We start from the raw sequence: 16,616 nt of genomic DNA on the forward strand, positions 1-16,616 counted from the left end.
AGATCACACAAAATTATGGAAATAACTTCAGAAACTTTAAGGTACAAATGGGAAATATAGTCTTGTTAATTTTAGCCACAAAATCTGACTTAAATAGTTTGATCAACCGTAGTTCTTTCCCCAGATCTTATTATAGAAGTTAGGTGGGACTTTGGTTAAAGCAGAGGTTCTGAAGCTGGTCTCACAGGTCTGCAAATAAAAGCAGGAAATAAAAATTAATTCCTGTAGTGGACTGAAGTCAAAGATGTTTCTGAAAAGGTTTCATTGGAATACGAGTTTACCCACTGCTTTTACCCTGGCACTGGAGATTCAGTTAAACTATTTAGCTGAGGAAGGAGTTGAGTAAATATTTTTAATGGCAGTGGTGTTTTTTTGGGTTTTGTTTTTTGTTTGGGTTTTTTTTTAAAAAAAAAAAAAAGCAGAGCATTTATTTGTGTATCAAGTTAGGCAATATGAAATTTTCAAGGCTCAGGACACTTCATATTGTTTGAACCTGGTTTAGCTGAGGTTAAGAATCAGCTAGGCAAAACTGGAATAGGGCAAGTATGCCTGCATCACTCAATTTCAGAGTTGCAAAGACTTTTTTTTTTCTAAAGATTGTTGTATCTGTTGCTTTTCCAAGGTGTTTTGAACCACGTAACTAGTACCATTTCCACCCCCACCTTGAGGAAAAGGCATTCCCTCAGTAGGTACCATCTTTGGATCCTGTATTGGACAGATGACCTCTGATTTAATAGTAAGCTGGATTGTTCCTTTTGAATATGAACTGCTTCAATAACTTTCCAGAATTTTCTGTAAGTTTTCTTTGTTCGAGTGGTTATTTTCCTCAGAACATGGTTATGTACAGGAAGAACTTGAAAATGTTCCCAAATATTTAATGGCATCTATGACACCTTTCCAGTGAATGTCTATCTCTTGCCAGCAACATTCCTCCTAGTTAATAGATCAGTACATATTTATGATTCTAGAAATAAATAAAAAAATATATTTTGGTTTGTGTTACTTAAGTATCTGTGGGCTGTAATGCCAAATTCAAATGGCTCTTTCCATGTGTTTTTCTTCTTGGCCGCCTGCACAATTAAGTGCTATCAGGAGAATATGTGTACAACAGCACTTTCTGCCAATACGTACATTTTCTTGAATGCTGCCATCAAGTGCAATTTTTAAGTTTCAGCCAAAGTTACAGGTGTCCCTGTTTGTATTTTGTTTTCCCAGAACTTGAGCTGTTTATTTGCTATAACTCTTCTCAAACTCACAATTTCCAGTTGACTTTGTGGAATGCAATATTTACACTGTTGGTTTCTAATTAATAACTAAATAGATGGGCTTTCTCTTGACCAGCAATTTTCATTTTTGTAGGAGAAATGTGAGCATCTTATCAACAATTGGGAGCCTACCATCCTTTCTAGTGTTAAACCTGCTTGCAAACCAAACCAGGCCTGATAATGTGCTGGGTGCCCTCAATTCAGCCTCCATTCCAGTACTGTGTAAAGGTCTTAGGTATTTGGTAGGAAATGGAGTAGCCATCAGCATAGTATGGCTTCAGTAGCTTAAATAAAAGGTTCTGATCCTGAAACTTGCATTTAGTAAGCAAACATCACAGATATGCATTGACAGCAAATTAATTGCAAACTTAACTCACTTTATAAACTGTGCCTGGGATCGTACCACAACCAGCTTGAATGCCAACTAGTAGGTTCAGCAAGGCTTTGTGTTGGTGGTATTTACTCAACCATCTTGGGGATGGGAGAGCAGATGAATCAGTTTATATTAACCTGAAGTCTTTGAGCCTTAAAGCGGAGAGATTCAAAGAACTCCCTAAGCACCGTTTTTTAAAGGAATAGTCACTATTATCTTTCAACAGCCTCTTGGTTTTTATCTTACTGTAGATTTCTATGAAGATGTGCTTTTCCAGATACTCTGGTTTGGTTTTTTTTTTATGGTAATCTTTACACACAGTACTTTCTACTTTCATTCTGGCTCATTTTCCTCTTCTTTCATTCCAAACTAACGTGAAATGTGTATTCCAGCATCCCATAGGAGGATGCTTACTTTTTGTGAAAAGTAAGTAGTGAAAATACTTCCCTTGACTGAAAGTGAAGTTTGTATCTTGGTAACCATCAGATTGTACCACAAGTAGTCTCTGAAAACTTCGGGACATGTAGAAATTTTAGCACCCAGGCTGTCGCTCATAAATAGCTGGATACATTGAATTTCCATGTCAGTACTCTCCTACTTCCATCTCCTTGTCTTGGACATTGTCCTGGTGAGTCATGTCATGCTCTTACACAAGTTATAAATTTTTAGGGCAATTTGTCTTTATTAGGGACTAAGTTAGCTCTAGGTGTTTCCAGAATGACATACCCATATAAATGCAACATATTGGTATTTGATTCAAAGTCTTCTCTGTGACAAAGACCCTCTTTTTGGCTTCTCATGTGTTTTTTTTTCTGATGTTAACAGTGAAAATAACTTCCTCACTACTCAAGGGCAACTTAGAATTCCCTTGGCATTTTGTGAGGAGTTGCTGCTAGCCACAGGCCATAATTCAATGATGTATGGTCTCCACCCTAAGGTGGGTGGAAAGTCAGTCTTCCCCAGGACCTGGCACAACGTGCTTTACAGCTTCATGCCTGAAAAATAATGTTGCTCTCTGTGCACTTGGAATAGAGAGAAACATGTCCTTTACTTGACCCTCTGTGTTGTCAGGACTCAACAAACCAGTTCTTCCTCTTGTCTACAGTGGTGCTTTATAAGTAGAGGATATGCTTTTGGTGTCCAAAAGTTGCCTGTAAATGGTTTTATCAAGAATTTCAGAAGCCTAAGGCAGCTCGTGTGTTGCATAGGGATCAAAACCTATTCTCATGGGTCTGGCCAGAAAAATAAAATTGATACCACCAGAGACATTAGGGCAAAGTCCTTCCCCCATGTTAATCCTGGGAACAGAAGAGCCTGGAAATGAGAACAGTGCCCTGATTTTTGTCTTCCCACAGAGTCAGACAGCTTTCTCTGCGTTTGGTCACACGCATACTTGTCTGGCAAATGGATAAACTCTCTTTCCTAAATTTTTCCTTTAAATTTTAAAAAGAGCACAAAAAGTTTTCACATGATCAACACAACTGTCTGACAGAAACACTGCTTGTAAAAGTAAGTTTAATTTGACAGCACAAGTCCATAAACATTCATTATTTTAACAAAATAGCATAAAACTACCAGGTAAATATATGCTGTGTACCATGAAAAACGTAGGACAAAACATAGCAATGATATTTCATCTTGCTGGAGGAGTGGATTCCAGATACCAGCAGTGTTCTGCTCCTAGAACACAGGCTTCACCTTCCTGTATGAATTAGTGTTTTGGGATAGCTATCATTTTAATGCAATACAGGTTTAAATTATTGTTAGGAACTATAGGCTCACTCTTAAGAGCATCCTGTGATGTTTTCCATTATGTAGGGCTTGATATACAAAGAGAATCTTTCAGCACTCTTACTGATAAGGGGGGATTTGAGAATAACATCATACAGTTTAGTCTTCAAATCAAAGTTAATGGTGACTTTGCACAATTGATTCATCAGCTTTTGGGAGGATACATCTTTGGTATCTGCATTCTGTTAGAAATTTTGAAATGCAATGCTTATTCAAGTGTTGATATCCCAGTGTGGGACTGCTATTAAGCCTAACAAGCTTGACAGTCTCTTTTAAAATGTATGAGTGGAATTCCCACTTTTGAGGGTTGTTTTTTTTTTCCTGTTAGAACCTACTTGTTTCCATTTCTTCTATAATAGAAGTCATGAATTATTTACATTTGATATTTGAAGGCAGGATTATAGAAAAGCTTGAGAATGTCTTGCTAAGAAAAATTATATTGATTGTAATGTATTTTAAAACATGTTTAATTTCTATGTCATTTTGCTTAGGGAGAAAAATAAAGAAAAAAATCTTAAGCCTGAATTTAGCTTGACCTTAAAAGTGCCCAATGAAAAGTTGATTTCTGAGCTTCCTGGTTGCTTCTCCTGGTATTCACAATTTGAAACAATGGTTGTAGTTACGAATTAGAAGTTCAGATGGTAGAGAGAGTGGCAAATCCAGAAAGACTTCTAAAAATATACCAGTTATGTAAGCTGGAAGGGTAAAACATTTACGTACAGGCAAGCTCAACATAATTAAACGTGTACGATACTGTCAACAGTGAAACTGGCCACGTTTGTATGTGAAACTCCCCTCAAGCCTTTTTTTTTTTTTTTTTTTCTGCAGTTTTACCACTAGTGTAGGCCCTTCTGGTGGGAATTTCAAGTGAAATGAAGAAAAATCTTGTTTTGGGCACTGATTATTTAACTGTTATCCAGCCTAAAGGGTGAAAGTTCATGCTGTTATTTTAGCAGTTCAGATATGTAAATTTCATAAGGTCTCTTATTGATCAAACTATAAATTTTGAAAGGTGTTTGGTTCGAAATCTTACCAAAGTATAACCTTTGAAACCAAAATTTTCTGATACCTGAGTTATTTTCTTCATGCGGGAAATTCTTAGGTACACTGCTATCGGCATTATCTTGTGACCAGCTTCCTATCGGCTCATTCTCCTGAATATAGCTTAGGGTACTGTCTGATTTTTCTTGTCCAGGCTGGAATATAGCTCATTGGGTACCCCTTTTAAAAACAAAAGGTAACGAGGTTTTCATGCAAATGAGACTTGACTGGTTCAAGATTTTTAAGACCTTGCAGAACTGTGGGTGCTGCGGTAGGAAACCGTTCTGCAGCTGGGAGGGAGAAGTGAGTGATCCCAGCAGATCAGTGCTGCCCACCGCTGTTTGGGGTTGCTCATCCTAGCCACTTTCCCAGTGCCTGGAAGTGCAGTAGTATGGAGAAGATGGGACAGAAGGAATGAGACCTCTCTGTACTTCTGTCTTCTATGAGCCTTTTTTCAGTGAGAGAAGACACTGGGCTTCAGTGCAATGGAGGCAAGGTGTCATTCTATTTAATTGCAGCAGCTGGTCATTTGTTTTTCATCTAGTTATGATTTATTAAACTAAAATAACTTTCTTTTTTGAAAATAAAAAGGCGTTACTTGCAGCCTGCATTCTAGTCATAGTATTTTTCATGTTTTCTAATAATAGTCAAAATCGAAGATTAACGTGTCTAAATATACTCGTGGTTGGATAGATTAATGGAACTGATGTCAGCAAGTTTAAAATGAGTTTTAATTTTAATGTATAAGTAAAATGAAAAGACTTTAGAACAAATTATTTGACTCGAAGCTCCACTGTATGGTGTATGTTTCAAGCTAATAACCAGGGCTTACTGTGGGTCAGCATGTCGTATCCCAGTGGTGTCTAGTGAGATGGAGGGTTATCTTATATGTCAGCTAGATAACCCCGTGAACAATTTTGAGCAGTGGAGATAATGGGACTGAATTCTGAAATGAGGTAGAACTCTAAAATGTGGCAGAATTCATAACGGGAGCTAGAAATACTACTGAGTACAGAGTTTTATGTGAGTACCATACAGCTGCTTATGAAGGCACAAGTAGTCATTTATGTTTGACAATAATACTTCTTGATAGGGTGCAATTAAAATGTGGGAGAATGGAAATCGGGTGTATATTGCTATAGGAAGGAAAAGTGAAGTAAAAAAAAATCACTTCCTTGCTAGTGGTGCTGTCTTTTTACTTTTTTTGATGTAATCTTTATTTTTATTTGAATACAGAAATTGCACTATTAATAAATATTTTTTGCCATCTTTTGTACTGCTTTTGCTCTCGTCTTTTCAAGTTATGCTGTCCACAATTACTGTATTGTTTAAAAAGTTATGTTTTAATGTTTCTCTGTTTTCTTAATAAAAACATATTTTTCATGTACTTTGAGGAAATTGTAGATCATCTTTATGGCAGTAGATGTGACACTTTCATACTCCAGTTGTTTCATTTTTTATTATTTGGTGTTTTACTGGTTTTAATTTTATAAATAAGCAAAAGGCCAAATTTGCACATTTATGAAAAGAATAGTTATGTAGTCTCTGGTTTCATACCTTCTCAGGTGCCACAACACCTAATGGTGTTGTTCTAATTGTGCATCTGTATCAGACCACTGATATCATAATTGAAGTAATTCAGTCTTCATACAAAATATATAACTTACATAAACAAATTATAAACCGCTTGAGCTTCAGGTTTGTTTCCACCTTTAGAGCTAGCACAGTATATCCTGCTGTTCCATTATCAGCTTTTGGAAAACGGACTTTTGCACATATGTATTTGTAGTATGTATTTGGACAAATCTTAGGAGCACCAGTATTAATGGTATTTTTCCCCGCTGGCTATTGTATCGCTCATCTTGTGTTTGCCTTTTTTTAGCCATAGAATAAGTGAAGTATTTAGCAGTGACAAGCATATTCTTTCTGTTAGCATTTCTTCACACACTTGATAAATCACATTTGTAACTCATAGAAAAAGCTTAGTGACTTTTGTAGCCTTTGGTCAGCCAGTAGAGGCCACTCATAGCTTGCTACTGAAGCTGGGCAGTGATTTGAAGATGGGGGTTTTGTTGTGTGTGTGAGGTTTTTTTTAATCCATTCTCAGCAAGCTTATGCTGCCATGAGCTGTGCTACCTGCAAAGAGTTCTGTTATGTGTAATTCTGCTTATATATGTAAATGCATTTTATATTGATGGTTTTTCTCCTGCTGCTAAGTCCTGTGGCAGTAGGAATAAAAATCACCTTCAGTAGCATATTTTAAGCAGTCTTAAAGGAAATGCTTTGATGACATCTTTTGTTGGTGGTACAATCTTTACTGTCCTTATCTGACATTACTTTAACGAAGTAAGCAAAAACTATTACAGGTTACTTTGGGGGAGGGGGGGAAGGAGGGTCTTGTTCGTATTTTTTCTTATTTTTCCCAAATGAGCAACTAAACTGCAGAAAACAACTTAGCAAAGGTCAAAACAGCAAGCCTGCAGCAGAGCAAGGAGTTGAACCTGCATCTCTGAGGTCAAGGCTAGTATCCTGATCACTGCTCTGCTCCTTCCTCCTGTCTGTATCGCTGCGTGGGTAACTTCACTTATTGATGATGATGTTACAAGTGAAAACACTATTTCAGCATTTTAGGTCATTCTTAACTAATAAGGACACAGTCCCAGCACTACTGAAGTCAAAATCCTATTGGCTTAGTGAAGCTAAGATTTCACCCTACAAAGTTTTATATCTAAACAAACAGCTAAAATATTATAATAAAGATGTTTTTATACACAGCATATTACTGCAGCATTTAGTTAGTAGCTTTTTTGTACTACGGGAAATTAGTGCAAGCATGTATGCACCAATGTATATCATTGCAAAGCATCATCAAACTTTCTCTGTTGCCTATTCTATAGTATATAAAAGCTTGTCCCTCTGACAAAGATTTAGGACAAAACATGGTCTGTGATATTTTCTGCTAGTGTTACCATTTAGAACAAACAAACCACTTTGCACCCAGGCCAGTCTCTTTTTGAAAAGTCTTTTTTGTTTTAAGTTTATAATTATTTAATTGGAAATTTAAGTTTTGTCTTAAAAGCAGCAAAGAAAAACTGTGTAATAGCAAAGTTTTACAAATAAATTCCCTATGTTGCTTTTATACATAAGATTTAAATTTTCTGTCTTCGTCTGAAGGCGTTATGTTCAGAGCAGACTTTTCTTTTAATCTCAGATCCAATAGTTTTTCTTTTCCATCTGTTTATCATTCAGTTGTAAACCATATAGGAAGAGATCGAGGTATTTTGATCGGTTGTGTGAAATCACTAGAGGGACTGGGGAGCTGGGACATATTCTTTAATTCTAAGAAACTCACTGATTTTCCTTTTGTCTAGAGTGCATAGCTCCTTTGTTTCTTTTTTTTTTTTTTTCGAATTAAGAGAAAACAATAAAACATGTACAGGGAGATGTGTTTTTGCTTTAGGATTAACACCCATATTTTTTGACCTATTTTTCTTGAGGTTTTTTATCCTTATCAGTTGCATATATTTTGCAAGCAGAATGACAATTATCCATTGTGGGGGTTTTTTTGTTTGTTTGGGGTTTTTTTTGGTTTTTGGGGGTTTTTTTGGTTTTGTGGGGTTTTTTTGTTTGTTTTTTTTGCAACACTATGTTAGTAAGAGGTCAATTTTAAAGAATTACAACTAGAATGGCAGGAAACTGGCATAGAACTATTCGCATAAAACTATTCTGCCAGTGGGCTATGTCTTCACAAAGACTCTGCACAGTTTGAGCATCACTTAAAGGTAATCTGTACATTAGAGATGCTTCTCTGAGATGGTCAGGTTGGGCCCTTCAGCAAGTGTGTGCTTGTGCAGGGAATACAAATGTAATGGTAATGTCAAGCTGGGGTTATGGCAATGATTCAGTAATGTATACTGTGAAAGCAGTTTTTATTTTCTTAGATTTATATATTGCTCCAAGTCAAAGAATTTGTATCTATATTTTTTTTAAAGATGTATTTTAAATCCAGAGCTCTGTTTATTGTAGGTGCTTTCCAATGCTTCTAGTGAAGAAGGAGTATAAAACAAGTGATAATAAGTTGATGCAGACATTAATAAGAAATTATCTTAATCAGCGCAATAAAATGTAGAGAAGATATTTTCTCAATTTCTTCCCTTGATATAGTTTGATTTAATTTCCTATCAATCGGCAATTACAGATCTGTGAATTATGGAAGTGCCATTGTGATGCTGTCATTTCCACTGCAAAATCCTGTTGACACGGATTGATTTTAATTGCATTTTGTGTTGGACAACAACTTGTTTTGCAGAAACTCCTGCCTGAGAAAATTGGTTGCTACTGAACTTTTCAGGATGTATTCATCAACAAAGTAAAAAAAAGATACTATACATATGTGCACCCAGAAAAAAGTATCTTTTCTTCTAGACTTTAAAAGTTTTGCTTAATATAATTAAGTTTTACATGTGATAGTCTGTAGTTGATCATGACAGTTAATTCATAGAGTGGAAAAAAGGACCTATTATTTCATTTAGAAAAGTGGTTATCTCGTTTGTGTAACTAGTGTTCAGCAAAATTTTGCTGAAATTTTACTGGTTTTGCATACTATCAATGTGACACATTGTGATTGCGAAGTTAAGTGTTCCAGTCAAACACTTCTGTAATTATTTATGTGGATTCTTTAAACGTCTCATAAAACCATTTGGGTCTAGGAAAAGACCTGTAAGATCATAGAGTCCAACCATAAACCTAACACTGCCAAGTCCACCAAATTATAGCAAGGTAATCTCAGCCTGTAGAAGCCGAGCTCAGTAATGTCTTTTCACTGCACTTGCTACAGAGCATTTGGCATAAAATCCAATTTAAAATACAAAAATATAACTTCCAGTATTTAAAAATTACTTATATTTTTTAAAATTTATTTTTTCAGTAATGGAAAACATACCTGAGGTACAATTATGAATAGGACATAGTCTGTATTTTTTCAAAAATCTGTTTCCTAAGCTAAACATAAAGTGGAAGTGTACTTGCTCGATTGTTTGATAGCATGGGAAAAGATAAGGGAGAGGAGGTATGGTTGAGTATGCATTTTGAGGTAGTTTGTATTATTTTAAGTATTGAGAAAATACTGTGTATGGAACACATCCGTCCTTGGGAGCTCTATGTTATAGGTATCTTTAAAAATGAATTATTTCTTGTGGACTGTTCAGTAACTGAATATCAAAATATACTTAAAATGAGAAGTAAACAGAATTGTTAAGTAATGATGTAATGTGTTTTTGTTTTGTGTTGACTTAGTGTATTTTTTCTTGTCACATGGTAGTACCTTTTCTTTATGACACATGTAAATTAAAGCAGTGCTATAATATTTATTTTATTAAGAGATGCATAAACTGATCCACTAAATTGATTAGTTTTCTTTAATATAAGTATTCCTGCTATATTTGTATTATTAGGAAAAAAAAATTGCTGCCTTCTTCTTCTTATAAAGCATGTGGCAAAAGTAGTCTGCAGCATTTGTTGGTCATTATCAAAATGTGCTTTTTCAGGTGGCACTTAACTTTCCCATGACTCAGGTGTTTGTTAAGAAAAAAAAGAGAAGGCACCCCTTTCCTCACTTTTTTGGAAGGAACAGTAATATAAAGATGTAAGACATAAGCAAGGAGAATTTGATGAGAAAGAAGACAAGTCCACTTCAATTCCAATGTCTTTTCTCAGGTGGCTCAGTCCTGGTCAGCTTGACCCCTGTGGCTAACAACCATCAAGGACCATAGCCATCAGTGCTAACTATGTAGCATCACCTCTGTGATATTGTGCACTCACAGCTAATTTAGCATGCAAGGGTTAAAAGCTGACAGGTATATAAGGAGGATGTTTAATAGTGTGTAAGAACTGACCACTACAGAGTGGCCACTACCAATTAATGAGCTTAGTTTACAGTTTAACGCAGGTCTGATCTGTTAGTCTTCTAAACACTCCCACCCCAGTAATTCTGGTTCCTTGATACACATGTGTGCTCAGACATGCTCACTCACATTCAAATAAAAAAATCTTAGTTGTGCAAAATTTCAGTGTTTCTCGTTCTTAGTATTCCAAGAGAAAGCTAGTACTTGCTTTAACCCCTGGTTTCTTGTGCACTGGGACGTCATCACCTAAACCAATTCTAGATAACTATGCATATTTTTTTTCATTACTAAAGAATCTGAACAGCTGAGAGCATATTTGTTTTGGTTTTTGTCCAATCTGTTGCCCCTTTCTGGACCTATGGGCTCTCTTCTGTGGAGATTCAGCAGAACTTTGCAATAGTTTTTCTAATAGTGAGTTAACAGATGAAGATGGGCAAGAGGTTTTGTTTAGGTTTTTTACACCCTAGATAAAATTTTTTTCGAATATGAATTCATTTGCATTAATATATTGTGAATCTTAGAATAATGAGTGTTCAGTTTTATGTAAAGACCTGTACGTGTGCATTGTGAGTTCAGTTTTGTAAATATTCTGTGGCTGCTTGGTAAGTGAAGCTCTTCAGGGTGTGCAAGAGAAACCTCAGCAGTGTACTTTGATCAGTTGTAACTACATTCCAAACAAGTTCCTGTTCTCATATAAATTAGTGGAAAAACATACTTCTACGGTTTATATATTATTTTAAAACTGGCAATTTATCAAGTGATTTTTCTTGAAATTTCTGTGCTTATTAAATTTCAGATTATGTATTTTGAGTAAGCTGGAAACTTAAACTTGTTTCCATAAGCATGGCTGCAGGTAAACAACCAATTTTAGTCCAGAAAATAGCTTTTGCTTCTGTCAACATGTTGTTTATTTTCTCCATGAGATAAAAAGTTCAGTTTTCTGATATTTGTACCAAGATAAAGTCTGTAAACAAGATTAATATAGTGTGGAAAAGGTTGTCAGCAGCCCTGGCAAAGGAAATAAGTTGCCTGTACACAGAACATACTGTAAACTGAATAAAAGTGTCAGGTCCACCATGAGATAATGTGATCATGAACCTCTAACAAAGCATGACATAGGCACAGTCGGCTTTTCTTATAGCCACAGTGTAGAAAATGGATTACTGTATTCCAGGAATACCCACTGGAATAGCATGAAAACCTCATTTTGAGATTAATGCAGGATGTAACTGTCGAGAGCTGAGCTACATGTTTACCTATAGTGTTAAAGTAAGAGTTTAGTTATTAATCTTAAAATTTGGAAATTGCATATTAAAATACTTGTTCATATTTCCAGGTCTGTCTTTGTGACTTGACATCTCTTGCTCTTATTATTAGGTGAGCTACGACATCGCAAAAGTAACATTTGGTCACTATTTTATTATTGTCCTGTGGCTACGTAAGGCCTCAGTACATCTAGTAAAACAGTAAATTCCAAATGCGAGTAAAGCAGTAGGCACTCTTCTCGCATGTAGCTGCCATGATTTCCTCTACTAGGGATTTGTATGTTTGCATAGATTTTTCTGCAGTAGGGTATTACCAATTCTTTTCAATCACCATCAGCCAGAAGAGTGACAATGCTTTAGGGTTTCCCAGTTCAGCCCTGGGTGATGTCATTCTTCAGGTCAAAGAAACAGATTTTGGTCGAATACTTTACCCGCACAGAGCTTTCAAATTACTCAGTGGATGTTCTTTGAAAATTCTCCAGATTTGGGTCTCTGACTGCCCTGGCTTTTCTCCGTCATGACACCAGATGAATAGGGATATTTTTCTTTAAAAGTTGAGCACATTGTTCTTTTAATAAACAGTAGGCTGCTTAGATCTGTGAATCTTCTGCTTATGCACTTTCGTCAAGCCTGTATTACCAGTGAGTTTTTGTGGCCTCCTTTCAAAACTGGCAGAACATCTGACTTCATTCCCACCTCTGGTCATCTACTGACAGTAAAACTATCTCCAAGGAACTGAAAATTTGTTCCTACGTTCTTTCCAACAGGAATAGTTTGCCTTCTGCTCTGGTTCTTCAAGCGTGAGTTTCATCAGGTGGTCTCTTATTCTTCTGCTTTTACCTATCTACACATGCGGACAAATTAAGCAGATTCTAAAAATCAGAATAAAGCTCTTTGAATGTGTTCTTGAGCAGTACCAGAATATTATCATCTGCAAAAGTCTGCATATGCTATGGTTCATTCTTAAGATCATTCTTAAATTGAGCATAGTATGTGTTTTTCGTTTCAGTACATATAAAGCACTAGCAAGGACTACAGTACAGTGTGGTGAAAATTCTTTCATCTTTGCTTTCTATCCTACATCAACTTGAATTTCAAAATCTTTATGTTGGGACACAAAGGTCAGGAGTGGTTTTTTTAATAAATTTATTGCTGTATTATCCATGTATAAGGATAGTATGTTGAATATGATTTTCAAAACATCTAGCTTTCGTTTTTCAGAGATAAAGTGCTTCATGGACTTTTCAAAAGTGACTCAGGCCCCTGATATCTGTAAATGTCTGACGTCTAACATCCAGTCAGAATTACACCTAAAGAATTTTGGTAAATCTTGTATAGCACTTTCTGTAGTCAGATTTCTTTTAAAAATTGCAGATATTGCTAACTGAATTTACTGTATCTAGTGTTCTGTATTTTGTATTTAATATTTGTGATATGTTTTCTTAATAAACAATTTACTGTGTGGATATGTTGCCCCATTATTCAAAGACTTTTTTCCTGCTTTTTTCCATTAGATTACCCCAGGACCAGGCAGTAGCAGGAAAACAGTTCACTTGTCCCAGGATTCTCTTCACCATGAGTGAGTATCAGTGGTGGGAGTTATAACTTGTTATTATTGTTTGCTTTACAGTAGCACCTCTATCCCAAAGCCCCATTTTACAACTCTACAAGATGCAATAAGAGACCCTCGACTCTGTTACATAATGAATTTTTTTAAAATAATATTTCTAATCCTTTGTAATTCATTTTATGTTTCTTAATTAAATGTGAACTTCAGTGCTTTGTAAATGTGTTTTTATTAACTTGCTAAGTATATGCTTTCTTAAAACACTACACTTCTTAAGGCTAGATACTGAATATGAGTTGTTTAAAAAGACCTGCTTTATTTTTCTCCAAAGAGAAATTCAGAAATGCCAGGCTTGAATATATGAAAATAAACGAGCATCACATCTTTGAGTCTTAAACATGATGCATCATGTGAGGAAGGAGGTTATCATGAATTCTACAAAAAGACATTGAATTAATTGTTTGGACGTGTGTTGAGGGAAAAGTCACACTGTGGGTGTGTTCTTATCCCTGCATGTCAATGTTTTAGTCCAAATTTTCAGTGAAGTAAGGCTGCCAATTGTGCAGTCGTATGGAGATATTAAACCACTGAATTTGTAGACTTTGAATTTCACTTTAGATTCAAATTCAGGCCTCAGTTTGTGAAACAATACATTAACACTAAGAGGTAGGCCACAGTACTTAAAAATCTTTTCAGCTGTAATCATTAATAAATACCACTTCAGTACTAAATACACAATTCCTTTTATTTATAGCACATGCATTATAGTGTATTAAAATACTATCACTTATATATTCTTTTAGCTCATTTGGCAAAATATAGTTACCTATAAAGCCAGTAGCTACTCAGAAGTGACATTTGTCGTGCATTCTTTCAAAACTTGGAGAGTTCAATAAAAATATCCTATTAAAATAAAGCATAGCCGAAGGCTATATTTTCCTGGCAGACAATAAAATACCTAAAAGCACGCACAGACTGGTCATATGACAGCATGTGCTTTGTTAGTTATATTGTTAAACCTGCCTTTTCTTTTTCTCCCAATAGCCACTGGTTTAGCCCTGGGGCTAGGAAGGAACATAGCCAGGTAAGAGCTGCTTTGATCAAGAACAGTTTACTTGAAGTGTATAAAGGAATTTAACTACCTCTACTCCAGAGGTAGTGGGCTAATGTTTTAAGAAATTATAAACAAACCAGGTATGACTTCATATTTTCTTGTGAGGAAACATATTAACAGCAGTGCATTTGGAAAAGTCTCTTAATTAAAAATCTTTAGTCACTTAATTTCAGTTAAGTATATTTGAGTTTTAACAGGTTAAATGAAAAGGGCAATTTTTTAAAATTATTTTGTTAATTGTAGTATCTCCAAATGTTGTGTTTCTGAAAGTGCTGGAAAGCCAAACACTTGACTCACAAAATCAAGAAATATGGAACAGTGACAAGAGTGGGCAGGCTTCTACAGGAAGATCTTCAATTCCATTTTTCTGCATTTCATTGGTTAAAACAGCCACAGCAGTAAAAACCGAAATGTTAGATATCCATCATGGTGCAGATATTGGTGAAAATATCTTACTAGTTTGTCGGCCGAGACCCTACAGTGTAATCCCTAGGAGGTCCAAGCCTAGGGATGTGCTTGAGCTAATGTGAAGACATGTTCAATATTTGATTAGCAACACAGCACTTATTCCTTTAGCTTCTCTTCAGACACAGAGGAATACCTTTCTATAGGGATGATAATAGGGTAACAACTTTCTTTGTTGGTGCCTTCACGCTGGGGGCGCTGACCCTGTTAAGCAAAAGTTTGTCCTTGGTTAGTGAAGGGAGTAAAGGCTTTGGTGCATTGTTCTTGGCTTCTTCTTGTCAGCAGGAGAGAAGATGATTGCCTGTTGCGTTTTTAACAGCCAGGATGTTTGAGACACCCCAAGGGCTTCCCTTCTTGGAGCCTTTGACAGTCAGTGAGTCCTTTCCAGTCAGTTGTTTGTAGAGCTGGGGTGGTGTTGGTACAGTTAGAGAACGTATGAATTGTGGAATTGGTTTTTTTCGAAAGGAGCTGGTTCTAGAGCAGGCTCCAGGCCACCTTTGTGGTTCTAGAGCATGTTCTAGATCGCTTGAAACTTCTAGAGCCGGTTCTAGCACACGCTCTAGGTCGCTTTGTGGTTCTAGAGCGGGTTCTAGATAGCTTGCAAGTTCTAGAGCATGTTCTAGAGCGGGTTCTAGATCGCCTGAAAGTTCTTGGGGGGGGCCCAGGCTGGCTTGGAGCTCCATTGGGTTCTGAGGGGGAAGGACCTTGTTCAGGCAGCTGTTTTGCCATCTCACTAGGATTTGAGATACTTGTTGATGATGAGAGCAGTCTCATTGGGGTTTTTGCTTTTCCGTGCATGCCATTTTTCTTCCTTGAGGCTCTTTTCAGTTGAAGGCCCATTGGTTCATCCCATCAAATGCAGCTCTCACAAGTTTCTACCACGCTCACTTGCCCAGTCTCTCTGGACCTTCTTTTCTCTGGAGGCAAAATTGGAAACTGGGCAGCATCCTACTTGCCCCTAGCTCGTTCCCACCAACTGCTTGCCACGCTCCTGCTCCAGGGAGCCTTGCCAGCCTGACCAAGAGCCTTCTCCAGTTGGCTTTGACACCCACTCTTGCACCCACAAGAAGCACTTCACACAGGACAGGGGTGTCTGTGCCCCTCACAAAGCCCTCAACAGCTCTACATGGTGCTCAAAGTTATATTACTTGCCCAAAACTGCCAGAGTGAACAAAATATAGTGTGGTTTCAGCTGTAAATTGTGAACTTCTGACATGTTACAGTAAGCTAACACTTAACATCTAAACAGATGGCTTTATATGATTCACATTTAACTCTCATTATTTTGTAACGTTTCCTAGAAGAAGAAACACTTTGAAAAGAGCATTTAAATATGAGCATGCTTCGTCTTAATTAATCATGATAAGAAGTTCTCTTGGGTTAGCCTTTATCCTATTCCTGAAGTTTTGATGCTATGAGTAGTCAAATTTGCTAGATTAGAATAGAGTTTGAGTGATTTTTTTTAATTGGATTTTTTTAATATATTGGTTGTCTCACACAACAGAGTTGTTAACTGAAGATGTTTTGTTTACTTCTTTAAAAACTCTAAGCTTGTAACAGTACAGAAATTTCCATGCTGAGAAATACGTTAACCTACATCATACATACTGACAATACCTGTTCACCATAGAATATGAAAAATGTCAGCTTTGCTGGTACATAATGACAAATTAATTCATATTTTCTCAGGTTGATTTGAATTAATTTTAAATTCACTGTATTTGTAACTTACAGTCTTGTGAGACCCCACCTGGAGTACTGTGTTCAGATGTGGGGCCCCCAACATAAAAAAAGACCTGGACCTGTTGAAGAGAGTCCAGAGGAGAGCCACG

At 36.4% G+C, this 16,616-nt stretch overlaps 1 protein-coding gene across 1 annotated transcript in view; it reads left to right on the forward strand.

Annotated features, from left to right (window-relative positions):
* The window catches only part of GPATCH2 (G patch domain containing 2), a 105,980-nt gene that overhangs the window by 57,425 nt on the left and 31,939 nt on the right, over positions 1 to 16,616 (forward strand). The window contains exons 5-6 of the mRNA XM_010073406.1: positions 13,153 to 13,217; positions 14,250 to 14,289. Of these exons, the coding sequence (XP_010071708.1) occupies positions 13,153 to 13,217; positions 14,250 to 14,289 (105 nt within the window). The remainder of the gene's footprint in view (positions 1 to 13,152; positions 13,218 to 14,249; positions 14,290 to 16,616) is intronic.

This window comes from Pterocles gutturalis, unplaced genomic scaffold (genome assembly GCF_000699245.1).
Source record: "Pterocles gutturalis isolate BGI_N339 unplaced genomic scaffold, ASM69924v1 scaffold15137, whole genome shotgun sequence".
NCBI classification, from domain to species: Eukaryota; Metazoa; Chordata; class Aves; order Pterocliformes; family Pteroclidae; genus Pterocles; species Pterocles gutturalis.